The sequence below is a fragment of the Trachymyrmex septentrionalis genome, unplaced genomic scaffold (assembly GCF_001594115.1).
Source record: "Trachymyrmex septentrionalis isolate Tsep2-gDNA-1 unplaced genomic scaffold, Tsep1.0 scaffold32, whole genome shotgun sequence".
Classification (NCBI taxonomy): Eukaryota; Metazoa; Arthropoda; class Insecta; order Hymenoptera; family Formicidae; genus Trachymyrmex; species Trachymyrmex septentrionalis.
Genome location: NW_017305485.1, coordinates 2,147,847 through 2,162,098, shown reverse-complemented (window position 1 = coordinate 2,162,098; position 14,252 = coordinate 2,147,847). Strand labels below are relative to the sequence as shown.

At 32.2% G+C, this 14,252-nt stretch overlaps 2 protein-coding genes across 6 annotated transcripts in view; one reads left to right on the top strand and one right to left on the bottom strand.

Moving 5' to 3' along the window:
* Positions 1–3,358, bottom strand: part of LOC108750087 (protein AF-10) — an 11,502-nt gene extending 8,144 nt beyond the window's left edge. For all 4 annotated transcript variants that reach the window (XM_018489326.1, XM_018489327.1, XM_018489328.1 and 1 more), the window contains exons 1-5: positions 2,684–3,358; positions 2,393–2,472; positions 1,950–2,114; positions 1,416–1,613; positions 350–1,033 (exon numbers count right to left, since the gene is read on the bottom strand). In XM_018489326.1, coding sequence (XP_018344828.1) covers positions 350–1,033; positions 1,416–1,613; positions 1,950–2,114; positions 2,393–2,472; positions 2,684–2,792 — 1,236 coding nt within the window. In that variant the 5' untranslated portion in view covers positions 2,793–3,358. The remainder of the gene's footprint in view (positions 1–349; positions 1,034–1,415; positions 1,614–1,949; positions 2,115–2,392; positions 2,473–2,683) is intronic.
* Positions 3,359–7,952: 4,594 nt separating this feature from the next.
* Positions 7,953–12,267, top strand: LOC108749920. 2 transcript variants are annotated; one of them, XM_018488952.1, is made up of 3 exons: positions 7,953–8,107; positions 10,879–11,167; positions 11,261–12,267. In XM_018488952.1, the coding sequence occupies exons 1-3, from the start codon at positions 8,037–8,039 to the stop codon at positions 11,759–11,761; spliced, it is 861 nt and encodes a 286-aa protein (XP_018344454.1). In that variant the 5' UTR covers positions 7,953–8,036; the 3' UTR covers positions 11,762–12,267. The 2 variants fall into 2 exon arrangements, with proteins under 2 accessions (XP_018344454.1, XP_018344455.1); XM_018488953.1 differs by lacking the exon at positions 7,953–8,107 and adding an exon at positions 8,642–8,710.
* The last annotated feature ends 1,985 nt before the right edge of the window (positions 12,268–14,252 follow it).

The window sequence follows — 14,252 nt, the reverse complement described above, 5'->3', positions numbered from 1 at the left end:
TCTTGCAGTAATATAAGTAAATATCACGAATATTTCAAATTATTATTAGTTATTATATAATATTTATAAAATTTACAATTAATGTGTCTATAGAAAATAAAAAATTCATGGTATAATACAAAGTATTATATTCGCACTTTTTTTTTTACATATATTAGATTAATTCAATATTTAATAATTATTTTTTAATTAATTATTTAGTTTATTACAAATTATAATAAAATTTCTTGAATTTGAAATATCGTGAGACTAATTATAAAGAATTCTTTCCAAGTTCATGTTTAAAGTTTTCACATTCAAGAATGGGTGCTAAAATTAGTTTAATACAATAATGTACGAAAAACTTTACCTTTTTCGATTTTTCTGGTTCCGTGGTTACGCTTAAGCTAGTGGCTTCAGTGATTGTTGGCTGCACGTTGTTACTCGGAACGGTCTGTTGCACTACGGAGCTGACCGCCATTACCACCGATCCGCTGGCTTCCGAGCTGGCCGATTGATTCGAATTATCGTTTCCTACAGTCGGTGTACGTGCCCCGGTCTTCCTCTTCTTGGTGATGTGACTCGACGCTTTGTTGGAGGTCGACGAGTTGGATTTCCCCTGGCCCCCAACAGTCTTGTGCGCCGCGTTAGAATTACCAGCGTTCGTCTTTATCGCGGAAGTGGTCGCTGTCGTGGTAACGGTGGTGATCGTGCCGCTATTACCATCGTGTCCGAACACGCTCTCCGACTGTGTAACCACGGTCTCGACAAAATTGGAGGTCGTGAATTTGCTGGAACTTGTGCTGGAATTATCTTTGGGCGTATTACGACCGCTACTACCGCTCTTATCATCCGCGACTCCATTTATCTCTAAACTGGGACTAGCATTGGATTTACTTTTAGAATTCGCGCTAGACTTGGAACTCGAGCTTTTCCGCTTGCCGCTCGACTTTATTGGCGTCTCCGCCTCCTTTTCCGGCGACGAGTCGGACGAACCGTTGTCAACGGATATCGGCTTGTACGGTGGTATCGTCTTCACATTACCGCCTTTTTTCTGCAAATTGATCACATTAGCTAGGAAGCTTTCATACTCAGGACGATATTCATAGTCCGTTCTTATTTTAAGACTGAATTAAGTAATGTCATAGGCCGGTATTCATAGTCTTATTTTAAGACCATCTTAAGTAATGTCTCAAATGTAACCCTCTGATCATGACATCTTAAGACTAAACTTAAAACGGTCTTAAATATAAGAATTGACTATGAATATCGGCCTTAATGACGCTGTAATTCTCCGATTGGTTCGTGACACCTCAAGACAGCACTTAAGACAGTCTTGAATATAAAACTGTATGAATACTGACCTCAGTGTTAATTAATATCTAATACTCGCCAATTAACACTAGTTAATTAATATTCAATACTGAATTATTCACCAATTTCGAATAGTGATGCTGGCAGTAGCCACAATATTTGACATTGTCAAGATAATTGCCAGCTTCCTCGCAAAGCAAGCCCAGAGCTTGTGCACAGGTTACGTGAAATTGCTGCCTGCAGCCTGTCTTGTTACACTGCATGCAAGCTCCCACGTTTGCTCTGCTACCTTTGCCTTGTTCCTCACAGATATAACATGTCTAAAATCATTTAATTTTTATGTTATAAAACAAAATAAACCATATACATAATATTATTAAACATAGGATGCTTTCCATTTGATGACACAAGTTGACACAAGCGTCCTTCTGTCCTTGTTGACATTCAGAGAATGACATTTGTGACAACTTGTATCATCAAATAGAAAGTATCCATAGTTATCAATTTGTCTCATTGCTATATCTGTAATGTATCAGACTAGAGATTGAATTTAAAATCCAAACAAATTTCACTAAACTCGATATTGGTTTTCAGATTGATTAAATTCCAACCTCACTCATCTAGTCTGATACGCGTTTAATAGTCACGAGGTTCACCTTGCTAAATCTTTCTGAAGGAATAAGCTCCAATATAATTGGTTCCATTGTAGTCACGTTACCGAATCGGACTTCAGGAATATAGAGAGCACACACGACATGCGCCCATCCTGCCTGATTTGTCCTCTTAAGAGCTCCATCCCGACTCGGGCATAACTCACAGCGCTATTGGAATAACGATATACATCAATAAAAACATTACTATCTTATCATAGTAAATAAAGGAACAGATATAAAATATTTATATCTATTTCTATCAATTTAATTTAATTTTAATCTTTGTTTATCTAATTCTTCATTTTTTCTAGAATTAGAAAAAGATAAAGAATAAGATAAAGTGAGATTAAAGTTAATTTACATACATAAAAATGTACATTAATCTGTTATAAAGCTATAAATACTAAGATAAGGATTCTCAAGTGCAAAGAAACAATTCTCTATACCACTCGAGCACTGCGTTCTTGTGACTCGCATTTCCTGCAATACCATGGTCCAATTGGTACAGTAACGATGCCATAGCATGCTGCAAAACAATAACGTTTATTATTTTTCAATCAACAGAGGAAAGTCAAATTATTTTAAATACATTCCACTTGACGCTCACAATGCTTATAGAAACATTTCATCCTTGTTGTTTATTGAATGTTAAACAAGAACAAGTAATGCTCGCAACCTTCGTAAATGTCAAGTGAAACAAACATCCTTTGTGACACATATTTATGGTGGATAAATACCTTGATGTACAGCAACAGTGCAGCCCTGTCCATCGCAATATACCAATGGATTCTCTGTCCAACCCCTCTCGTCAGAACACACACAGCACCCTCCGAGCATCTCCTTCATGCTGTGCCCCAAGCAATTCGGAAGACGAGACTAGCATGAGGAGCTAGGCGACGGACCGCGGGCATCGGCTACGTGCGAAGAGGTTCGTATCGCGCGTGTCGCACGATCGCATTCTGGTGACGACGCGGCGTCCTCCGCGACGACCAAGAGGCTCTCGTCAGCGGCCTCTCCTCTCTCGACTCTCTCTCTCGGTGGGGTCCCGCCACCGCCGCGTGTCCTCGGCACCCCCGGCACGACTCCGCGGGCTACACGCGACGCGGCACGCGGTGCGGCACGTGCGTCGTGTAAACGAGAGCGAGAAGGAAGAAGAATAAAGAGCTTTACTCCTCGCGGACGCGAGGATAAACGAAACACGCTGAACGCGAGCGGACGAAGCGTGCGTGCGTACACACGCGCGCGCGCGCGTTTTTCGTACACAAGAGGCACGCGGGGAACAGCGCGGTCGGCCGAGCAAATGTCGCGGATGATCTACACGCCGACGCGGGTCGCGCGAACACACGTGCGGATGTAGGAGGCCCCACGCTCGGAATGTGTTCGGACGGCTCGTGTTATTTATGACGGCGCTCTATTTGTTTCCTTGGTCGGCCATCTTATTTTTGCTCGTCGCGCGCGAGCTGCGCATGCGCACACCAGCCGCGACTGCAAGGCGCGTTCGTATTTTTGCGATTAAATGTCTATTTCTATCAATGTTGATTAGCTATAATCGCAGTTTATTTCGGTTCTTTTATCTTCTCCTAGGTTTGAGTATTGGAATAAGGTAAAGCATAAATTAAACCGAGTTAAAGTTCATTTACATTAGTAGAAATGGACATTTAAACAAATCTCACGTTCCTTCCGGAGCATTTGATTGGCCATAAAACGAGTCCCACGTGCCTGTGAAATGCCGCCAAATACAATGCGTAATTAATACCCGTATTCATAGTCCTTCCTTAAAGAATGAGGATTCCTTGTTCCTCATTTCACATTTCATAAACTTTCCTTGACCAAATAAGAAGCCTTATTAGCTTCCTTTTCTCAAGAGATGTTACAAGTTTCCTTGAGGAGAAGGTGCAGTTTTCATAATCAAGCAAACCTCCAAATTTAATTCGTCACACCGGTCTTTTTACTTACCATAGCTTTTAATTTAAATCTGACGCATCGATAATTATTAAATATATTAATAGATCTGTTCGCATTGCTTGCACTTTTTGCATTTAGAATCTTCGATTTCTTTCTCGACCATTTAGTAATAATTATTAAACATTTAGAAAAATTGATACAATTATTTTTTTGTTATATTAATCGAACATAGGGACCTATTTTGTAACTCTTAATAACTGTATCATTGTATTCTGAGAATCGAAAAACAATAATAGTCTCTGAATTTTCATTGATTCTTAACAATAATGACATTAGACTGATATATGTGAAAATATAACTATAAGTAAGCGGAATGGTTTTGTGATTTGAGCTAAGGACACGTTCATTCTTGGAAAAGCAGAAAGCGGGAAAGCAATAGTCAATTAGAATTTGCGCTGGTAGTCGACAATGGGTGCTTTCCAATTGCAATATCCCTAGACACAAAGCGACACAAGTTGCATTCCGCTATCATTAATTGTCCGTTATCATCGACACAACACTACACCTACATCTGTATTCAGCCAAGGACTGTGTGTAAGCTTGTGTTTTCTAGTGACAATTACATATTACTAACCGCGGCGGCTATAAATGAGATTGGAGGGCGTTGAGTGGCCGAGACTTTTACCTTTTTTTATTTAATACAAGCAGAAAAAGCTACATTTAATTTAACTCTATCCAAAACGAACTATCACAACCGCGCACAGCATACATATTCTATTCTAATTGAATCATGCACAATGCTACACTTTATGCATTCCTGTGTACATTTATGTTAAGGGTATTAATCATGAAACTTTTTTCCTAGAATGAAAAGTGAAAAGTGAAAAATTTCTTCATTAATTTCAATGGTTAAAGTTTTCACCTTTGACTTTCCATCCTAGGAATAAAGTTTCATGATTGATACCAAGATGTGTTAAGCAATTGGAAAGTACTCATTTTCAGCTTTTTGTACTACTTACTACCAACGCGAGTTCTGATATCACTGCTTTTTCGCTTTCTGCTTTTCCATCCAGATGTGAATGCGCCCTAAAGCTTTGTATATGTATAATAATATTTCATATTATAAATAAATTTACATATATACGTATTTAGTTCTACAAACCATGCGTCGATTAAATTTTCGGTTTTGAAACAAGTGATTTTCCACAATAAATTTTATAGTACAATCAGCAAACTAAAAGATTGCAACACTTTCTTTACGATGGATTTCAAAGTATCACCGAACGATTGGTTCTTATATATTTATGGATTCATAAGTAGGCTGCATTTCGAAACCTATTAAAAAAAAATGTTGCAATCTTTTAGTTGCTAACTGCATATGACATCACTTTTGTCAAATTTAGGGCTACCATACAAATGATATAAGCTGCATACACATAGCATACCATCGTTGGACTAATGATTATCTGACAAAAAGATGCTGTATTGATTTACATTAGATGTTCATTGGTCCAGCAGTCTTATGCTATACTTTTGTCATTGTGTGTGATAGCCCTTAAAGATTGGTATTGATAAAATTATGTCAACACAGCTCTGTAATTGTTATAACGTTTAAAATGTCATAAACTAATCATAGAGTCATATTAGCATCTTAAAACATTTATATTTAAAATGGTCTTGAAGTAAGGAATGTGGACGCGCTGAACAGATAAAAATTGATTAGAAATTATATAAAAACGATACAGAAATATAAAAAATTATTAAATATTTCAGATAAGTAATCTGAAAACACGATTAATGTCCCATATTCATAGTCAGTACTTAAGGCTTCCTTCAATTTATCTTTAGATGCAGCAGCTAATGAAATAATTCGTAGAATATCTAAAGATAAATTTAAGGAAGCCTTAAATATAAAACCTGACTATGAATACAAGTATTAATCAGATTATAATCAGATAGAGTTTTTCCTTATCTAATTTTATCAAACTTTTTAAGCACGGAATCAAAGATTGAAGATCGAATATAAGTATGAATCTTATTTTTCAAAAGTGACTTTATCTGTTTTAATATCTCATTATTCGAGCGTTTGAACTATTAACATCATTTATAATAGATATATCTCATATATAATTATATATGTTTATGAATATTTATACATATTCATACTCGTATATGTTTATACATATTAATATGCATGAAAATTTTTTTGTCGGATTTTTTTATTGGATATTAAAAATACTTATTTTAAGTAGAGCACTTAAAATATTTGACTACTAATTGCAACCATTGGTGGGAAAGTATAAGGCAAATATAAATTAAAAAAAATTCGATGTGCTTTATCTCTCCAAGACCTATAATAAATGACTAAAAAAAAAGATAATTTATCAAGTAATTGATAATCAATATCACTAATAGAATCGTCTAATTTATTCATTCGCGAAACTTTAAATAAGTATTTTTGGCTTATGTATACGATTACCAAAATAAACACTTCCGCTAAGGCACAATTTTCAAAATAAATATTTTCCGCTCATGTGCTGACTCTTAATGCATTAAAATTGAATATTTGCGGTGTGTCATACGATGTTTTTGCGGAGTACGATAATCAAATTTGCCAATCAGAGATTCATCCTTGAATAATTATTATTATAACATATCAATATATTATACATACGATAGGAAAATTTTTTCCATGTACATATTACAAACATGCTAGAACATTACATGCGAATGCGAAACGCAGAACACTACCAGCAAGCAAGAAACTTGAAAAATTCGAACATTGCAGCAACGGTGTAACATTGCTTGTATATTCTAGAAATTTTCCTGTCGTATTTATAATTATGTTAATAATAACAATTATTATTATATACTAGAAATCAAGATTGGCAAATAACGCGTTACTTGTAACGTCGTTAGCGTTACAAGTTACTTTTTTCGGTAACGAATGAATGACGTCACTTTTATTTTTGAGTAACCTTAACATGGTAACGCAATTACATTTTTGGAATAATGGTAACGATTTTACTTACTTTTATCATTACTGTATTATTAGCTAGGTAAAAGTTTTAGTCGTAACTAGAGCATATATGTTATACTATATACGTATAAACCGGGTGTTTCAGATCATTTGTATACTCTATTTAAAAACGAGGGAAATGGTTATTTTGAAAAATGTTTCAAAGACAAAAGTTGTTGGGCATCAAGTAACATTACGTGGATATACGTGATTGACCTTAGGTGGCATTGTTAAGATCATGACCTTCCCATAAAAAAAATTCAAATCGCTTTGACATGACCTTCATGACGTCACCCAAGATTAATCGCATATTGCAAAATTCCGATATCTTTTTTGTATTTACCAAAAATCTGCATATAATTAGCGTTTTCTCATTTTTATTCAGATTAGAATAGTGTGCACTGAATGCGCACAAGTTCTGGCAATGAAAAACGCTATAATATTCTATTGTCAAGAAAAAAAAGTAACGAAAAAGTAATGACTCGTTACATTTTGAGTGACGGTAACGAGTTACTTTTTAGGAAAAAGAACGGTAACGAGTTATTTTTACGAGGTAATCCCGCTAGAAATATAATTTAAGTACTTTAAGTTACATATAATTTAGGTGCATTCAGAACGATTGCCGTTCACTGAGCGCTCAGTAAGCTTTTTCATCTGATTGATCTATATTTTAGGATCTAATATGTCAATCAGATAAAAGATTGAGCTCATTGAGCGTTCAATGAGCGATTGTCGTTCTGAATGCTCCCATTATATAAGTGTAATTTAACAGTAAAAAAACTAGTGACGCTGTCATTAATTTTTCCACGATTAAAATACACATTCTAGAACTTTCTAATATGTTTTTTGTTCACTGGGTATATAATAATTATTACGTACGCAGTAAGCAACAAACTTAATAGGACACTTTAGTAACATTCGCAGTAACATCATAATCTTGATTACTAGACTTTAATTAAGTTCAAAGATAGAACTCTTGAGATTATACATTACACGTATATTTATCAAACAGAGGTCAATGTCTACGGAATGGAGTAATCGGAGGCGCGATAACAAAAGGCAATGGCATAAATATACGCGAATTAAAAGACAACGGTAGCGAACGTGGTGAAGGAAAATGCAGCCTTTCAAAGAGCGAATACATATATTTATTACATTGCGCTGAAATGTGTTCACTGTACGCCGTCGAAGTATATATATACGTCTATTATATTACCAGGATCGTACTTATCAGCAGGTACGTGGAAGACTCGTTTATACACCGAGGAAAACTTTCCTAAATCGAGTAATATTTTTTTGAATAGTACTAACAATAAGTAAACATTTCCTTATTGTAAATAAATATTTGTTAAACGTAAATATATATTATTTAATTTAATATTACTTTCTTTTTTTGAATATATATATTTATAATATTTTTGAATATATATATATCTGCAATGAAAAAAAACGCTTATATTTAGTATCATTTATGAAAATATTGTTTAAATTTAGGAATTTTTTTCATTGCATGTGCGAGACACTAGTGATCAAACAAATAAATCAGTTATTCTGCAGTGCGTTACATTTCTTGCCGTTTATTATTTTTTATGTTTGTTATTATCCAAGGATAAATCTCTAATAGGAAAATATCTCTAATAAATATTTCTTTATGCATTTGTTAAATATCCAAACTAGTATCGCGTATCATATTTACACTCTAAGTACCACACTTGAAACTAAGTGCAGCCCTGAAGCCAAGTCATCTGTCATTAGGCATGCTCCATGCATGCGAGTACGTTTGTAATACTTCAGTGCATCACAAACAGGCATTGTGTTAAAATCTCCTTGTCAAAATGAGGTAACGTTCTTTACGATTTAGCCATATTGATGATTAGTGCTAAAGAATCAAAATTTATTTCAATTTAAATAAATTTAACAATTAGATTAAGAGCACCGATAACAATATATACTTATAATTTTCCAGTTACAATCGTCGCGCAGTAAATACGAATTAACATAATAATATAACAACGTTATAATTTTACATTAAACAATGTTACATACAATACATATTACGTTACATTTATATTGTCGAGTTTTGTAACGGTAACAAATTTTATAGTTACTTTATTGTTTCTTTACACATGATTGGGCATGGTTCGATTAGATATTAGCTATTATACTTATAGTGCTTGAGACTTGAAAACTCCCGTCAACTGTCCTGAGGCACTCGTCTGCTATGATTAATGGTCGTCGGTTTTAAAAAAGTAACGGAAAAGTAATAAAAAGTTATTTTCTCAAGTAATAGTAACTGTAACAAGTTACTTTTAAAAATCGGTAACTAGTAACGATAACTTGTTACTTTTTCTACTCGATAACAAATAATTCTAATTTGTTACTTTTAAAAACCTTCCATTCCCTGAGTATAAGATAAATTATCATTGCATCTATTCCCGAACGTTGACTTTTTCTGATAAATATGAAGTATTTATATTGCCCGTGTCGTATCGTATTCTTTCATCGTACTTTTCGAAAATAAAAATAGTATTCCTGAGAGAAGTTATATTTTTCATTATATATACTGCTTTCAAAATATAATAATAAATATGATGTAAAATATGTATTTATTTATATACAGTTTAAAATAGATATAAGGTATCCTCAATCCATGAATCAAGATATCATAGCAAGAAAGTTTTTGAAAAATTATAAGTAAAGAAGTTATGTATACATTTTTATTTCAGTAGCTTTTGAGTTTAAATACAGCCAATTACAGATTATATTTAGACAGTCATGTAATGCGTACGTAATTTAGCACACACTTCAGTGCATAAATACATGTATAAATATAATCCATAATTTTGACCACGTTTAAACCCTTATATCTCAAAAACTATTGCTTCAAATAAAAATGTACAAATAATTTTATTTTACTTTATTTTATGTATATATGTACACGTTATCGAGATTTTTTTTTACTCAACAATTTTACAATAAATAATGCGCGATAAGTTTGCTTCTGAATGAATGGCGGCATTTCATAATTGAAAAACTTAATTTTTCCAAAAAAGTGTGATTAACCCTCTGTTTGCAATGTGTTAGGATTCAAAGGCACAATCAATTTTTTGTAAATTCTGATAGATAAATTAAAAAATAAGTAAAATATAACTTTTATGGCTCGGAGAAATTAATTGTTCTACTGTTACATTTCTGTCTATTATTATGTCTGTTATTATAAATATCTCTAATAAAAATAAATATCTCTTCATGCACTTATTAAATATCCATACTCGTTCCTCTGTATAATTATATTAAGAAATAAGAAGTTTTCTTACTTTTTTATTTTATTTTACTTTATTAAAATATTTCTTCCGATTGTTTTTTAATAGATTAGCTAGCTTTTTTTTACAATATCTGATTACACGAGTTGTATATTACTTCCTTTCGACTTAACAGGATTCTCGTCTCAAACCGATAAATTTGTTAGCTTCATTTTAACTATTGACTTACTATTATTTAACTTATTTATATCTTTTATAATTATAGCAGTATATGATATAGTCTTTTATGTTTATAGTATTTTTGTTCCGTTGCATTAATTTATTATTAAAATATTAAGTGCAATCTTTATAATAGAATATATACATATTTTGACCTTTTTTATCTTTTAGATGTCTTTCATCTTTTTTAATGTATAATTCGAAGTATAAGTTAAGTTATGATAGCGTGATTGTATGCCCATCACTTCGCGAGATCATAAATGTACCTGATAATCTATAATTTTTGAAATTTCGTTTGGAACAGATTAAATCAAAGGGAGGCTGTTGTAAAATTTTAAATAATTGATTTAATGATTGTGAGTAAATGTGACTTATTAAAACTTTAACCTGATACGCACTTTTTATACCGTGCCAATTTCCATAGCCCCCCTTGTTTGAAGTAATTGAAGTTCTTCTTGTTCATATTATTTCATTTTGAACTTAGTTTCTTCGAAATAATCGTAACAAAATCATGTTTGTTTTTCAGCAACACGCACAAAAATATGTCCTACTACCAGCCTTGGGGCTCGATAGAGAACGGTCAGATAGAATTCGAGTCTTTGTCGGACGATACCTTGGAGGGTGCTCTCAATGTGATAAGAAAGAGCTTCTTCCTCTACGAGAAAGTATGCATAGCTGTGGAACTGAATTCCGAACCGGGAGCATCCAAGGAACTCGAGGAGCTCTGTTTGTACGCGGCTAAGGACGGCGTGAGTGTGGTGGCCGTCGACGTCACCACTAACGAAGTTATTGGAGTCGCGTTCAATAAAATCCAAGTGAGTGAACAATTTTCCAGTACAACATTTTGTATTGATCCCTAATAAGTTGTCAGATCTTAAATTTTTTTACGGCTACTTTCAATTTATCAGATGTCCTCCAATAGTTCAGAGAAAAGCTTCTTCGAACGCTTCAGTGAAAATTGCCGATACAAATCATCAAAAGCTCTGGTGGACTTCATGATAGATGTGGATTCGCGAACAAATCTCTTCAAGCACTATTATGTCAACTGTATTCTCGAGATCATGTTTCTGGCGACTCTGCCCAATTACGGGAAACGACGAATAGGTGAAATGCTGGTCGCTTCTTCATTGGAGCTTGGTAAAGAGCTGAGACGTGGCAAAAACGTGAGAATACCTATCACGATACAAGGTAGCAACAAAGTGACGAACGCCGACGCAGTGCCGACCTTGGTCTCCGCTATCATGACGTCCAATTATTCCTATCAAATTGCGATGAAATTGCATTTCGACCAGCTTTTGAAAGTTCCGTACGATGAGTACGAGTACAACGGAAAGAAATATAGCGAAAGAATAAATAACCAGGAACACCGACAGTGTGTCTTGGTAGCTAAAAGGCTCTCCCCGATGTAGACAATAATTGCGCCAGTAGTTTATGGTTAGGAAAGCCACTCGCATTATAAAGTTTGATTAGATTTAGGAGTAATGTACAATAAATGATTCTCAATAAGTAAATTAAATTTTGTCCCAAAAATCAAGATAATGCATGTTAAGATTATTTATTGATTCACCCAAATAAATTAGAAATAATAATAGATATTATAATGTAATAGGCACAAATTTTTATGAATAACTTCAATCTTACTCGATAGAATTACTATACCGCGCGAAAAACAGCCTGCTGACCGAATGAACGGCATTTTATAACTAAGAAATTTAATTTTTCGAGAAAAATGATTAATAATTGCAATTTTTAAAGAAATAGATCGACTAGTTTTAATAGGAAAAGATATTACAAAAGTTTTCTAAAAGTATTTCTTTTTTGAAACGAATTGCAGGTAACCTGAAGAAGAAAAATAAACGATTATGTAGTTGGGGTTATAGATATCAATCAAGCTGTACGAAAGTGTTCATCAATTCGCGAGATCAATTTATTTAATGATTTTTGTATAATAATCTTAAAAAATTCTGTTTTGAGTTTCGCTTTGCTTTTTTCAATATAATTATGATAGAATTATTCAAAGTTTGTAAGATCTGGATTTTATTTCTGAATGTATTTTTAATTTTTTCTTATTTTTACGATAATATCTTTTTAAAGTCAAAATTTTAAGATAAAAAAATATGAGTACTATGTAAATTGGAGTGATCGAAAGATTGAAGGTATTTTTATAAAAAGTTTTCAAGAGAAAAGTAATTTTGTCTGATAATTGATTTGCTAATATTATATTATGTTCTAAAAAGAGAAGTTACAAAAAATAAAATTTTACATATATTGTATATATATATTGTATAAATATATTGCGTTTTATCAATATTACATACAATTGCATCACAGCGGAAAAATAAATGGATGTATTCTTAAAATAATAATATTTGAATAGAATTAGAGAATAATGCTTGATAGACTCTTACGACATATAGGAACGTAATCAGATATGAGGAAAAATATATTGGATTTGTGGATTTCGTGCGACAATAATGACGAAAAATTGATCGTATCCTATATTATATAATGTATTATATAAAACTTTTTATTTACACGTAGCGTCATTTTTATGTAATCAGAAATCTGATTCAAATATTTGAATATAAATACAAACAAATTAATACTTTGAATTTGCATATAAATGTTAAAATAATTTTCCCAATAATTCTGCAGCACTCCTGTTTTCTCCCTTTCTCTAATCAAATAACAATTAAAGGATTGGCAAGTAACGTATTATTTGTAACATCGTTACAAGAAAAAAAATAATGACTCGTTACATTTTGAGTTACGGTAACGGTAACGAGTTACTTTTGTAAATCAATAACGGGTAACGATAATGAGTTGCTTTTTAGGAAAAAGAATGGTAATGAGTTATTTTTGAAGTAACGTTACCAAAATCTTGAATTAAACAATTAAAATATAAGTTAATAATATGACTCACTTAGAATAATTCAATATAAATAAATAGAAGGACTACGAGCTAATTAAAAATAAATTAAAAACATTTAACATTCCAAAATAAATATAAAGAAATACAATAACAAATTCGAAAAATTATAATATTACATAAGTTATCGGATTCTCAGATCAAAACTATAATTTTATTAGATAACTTATGTAATATTGTAATTTTGATCTGAGAAACCAATAACTCTTATGTAATATTATAATTTTTTGAATGTGTATTAACATTGAGAATGACTCGGCATCGAAATATTTGTTATTGTATTTCTTTATATCTCGTAAACAATTAAAGTTATTAAACTAATCAATTAATTGTATTTAATAAATTAATATTATGATATATTTATAAATTATTTCAATATAATTGTATCATCGAAGCTTCCAATTAAAGTCTTAGATAATTTGCGTCACTTCAAGAGAGAAATCTGTATCCTATTTTATGTGATAGAAAAAAAATTAGAATATAACTGTATAAGATATATATTAATATTAAAAATATTGATGTTGTTACTCCCTAAAAGGATCATGCAATTACTGTAAAAATTACTGTAAAAATAAAAATGATAAAAAATTAAATATTTTATTAGTATAAATGGCATAATCATTAATAAGTCAACAAATTTCAGATTTTTATCTTTTATGTAAAAAAATATATATAATATTAATCTAAAAAATAGATACGATCAATAATAAATGCTCGGTACTTCTACTTCCGTGTTAATATATATCATACGTAGATAAAACTGCATAGCATATAAAATTATCGTAGATAAAATTACAGATAAAATTCTATCCCGATATCTATATTATAGATCTAAAGCAAGCTTCACTCATTCATAAAAATAAATTGCACAAATACTGCAAGATTGTCACAGCCATTTGTGCACAGCTAGACACACAGCTAGACATCACAGTTAGATAGCATATTGTAAGCAGTTATTAAGAGACTAAAAA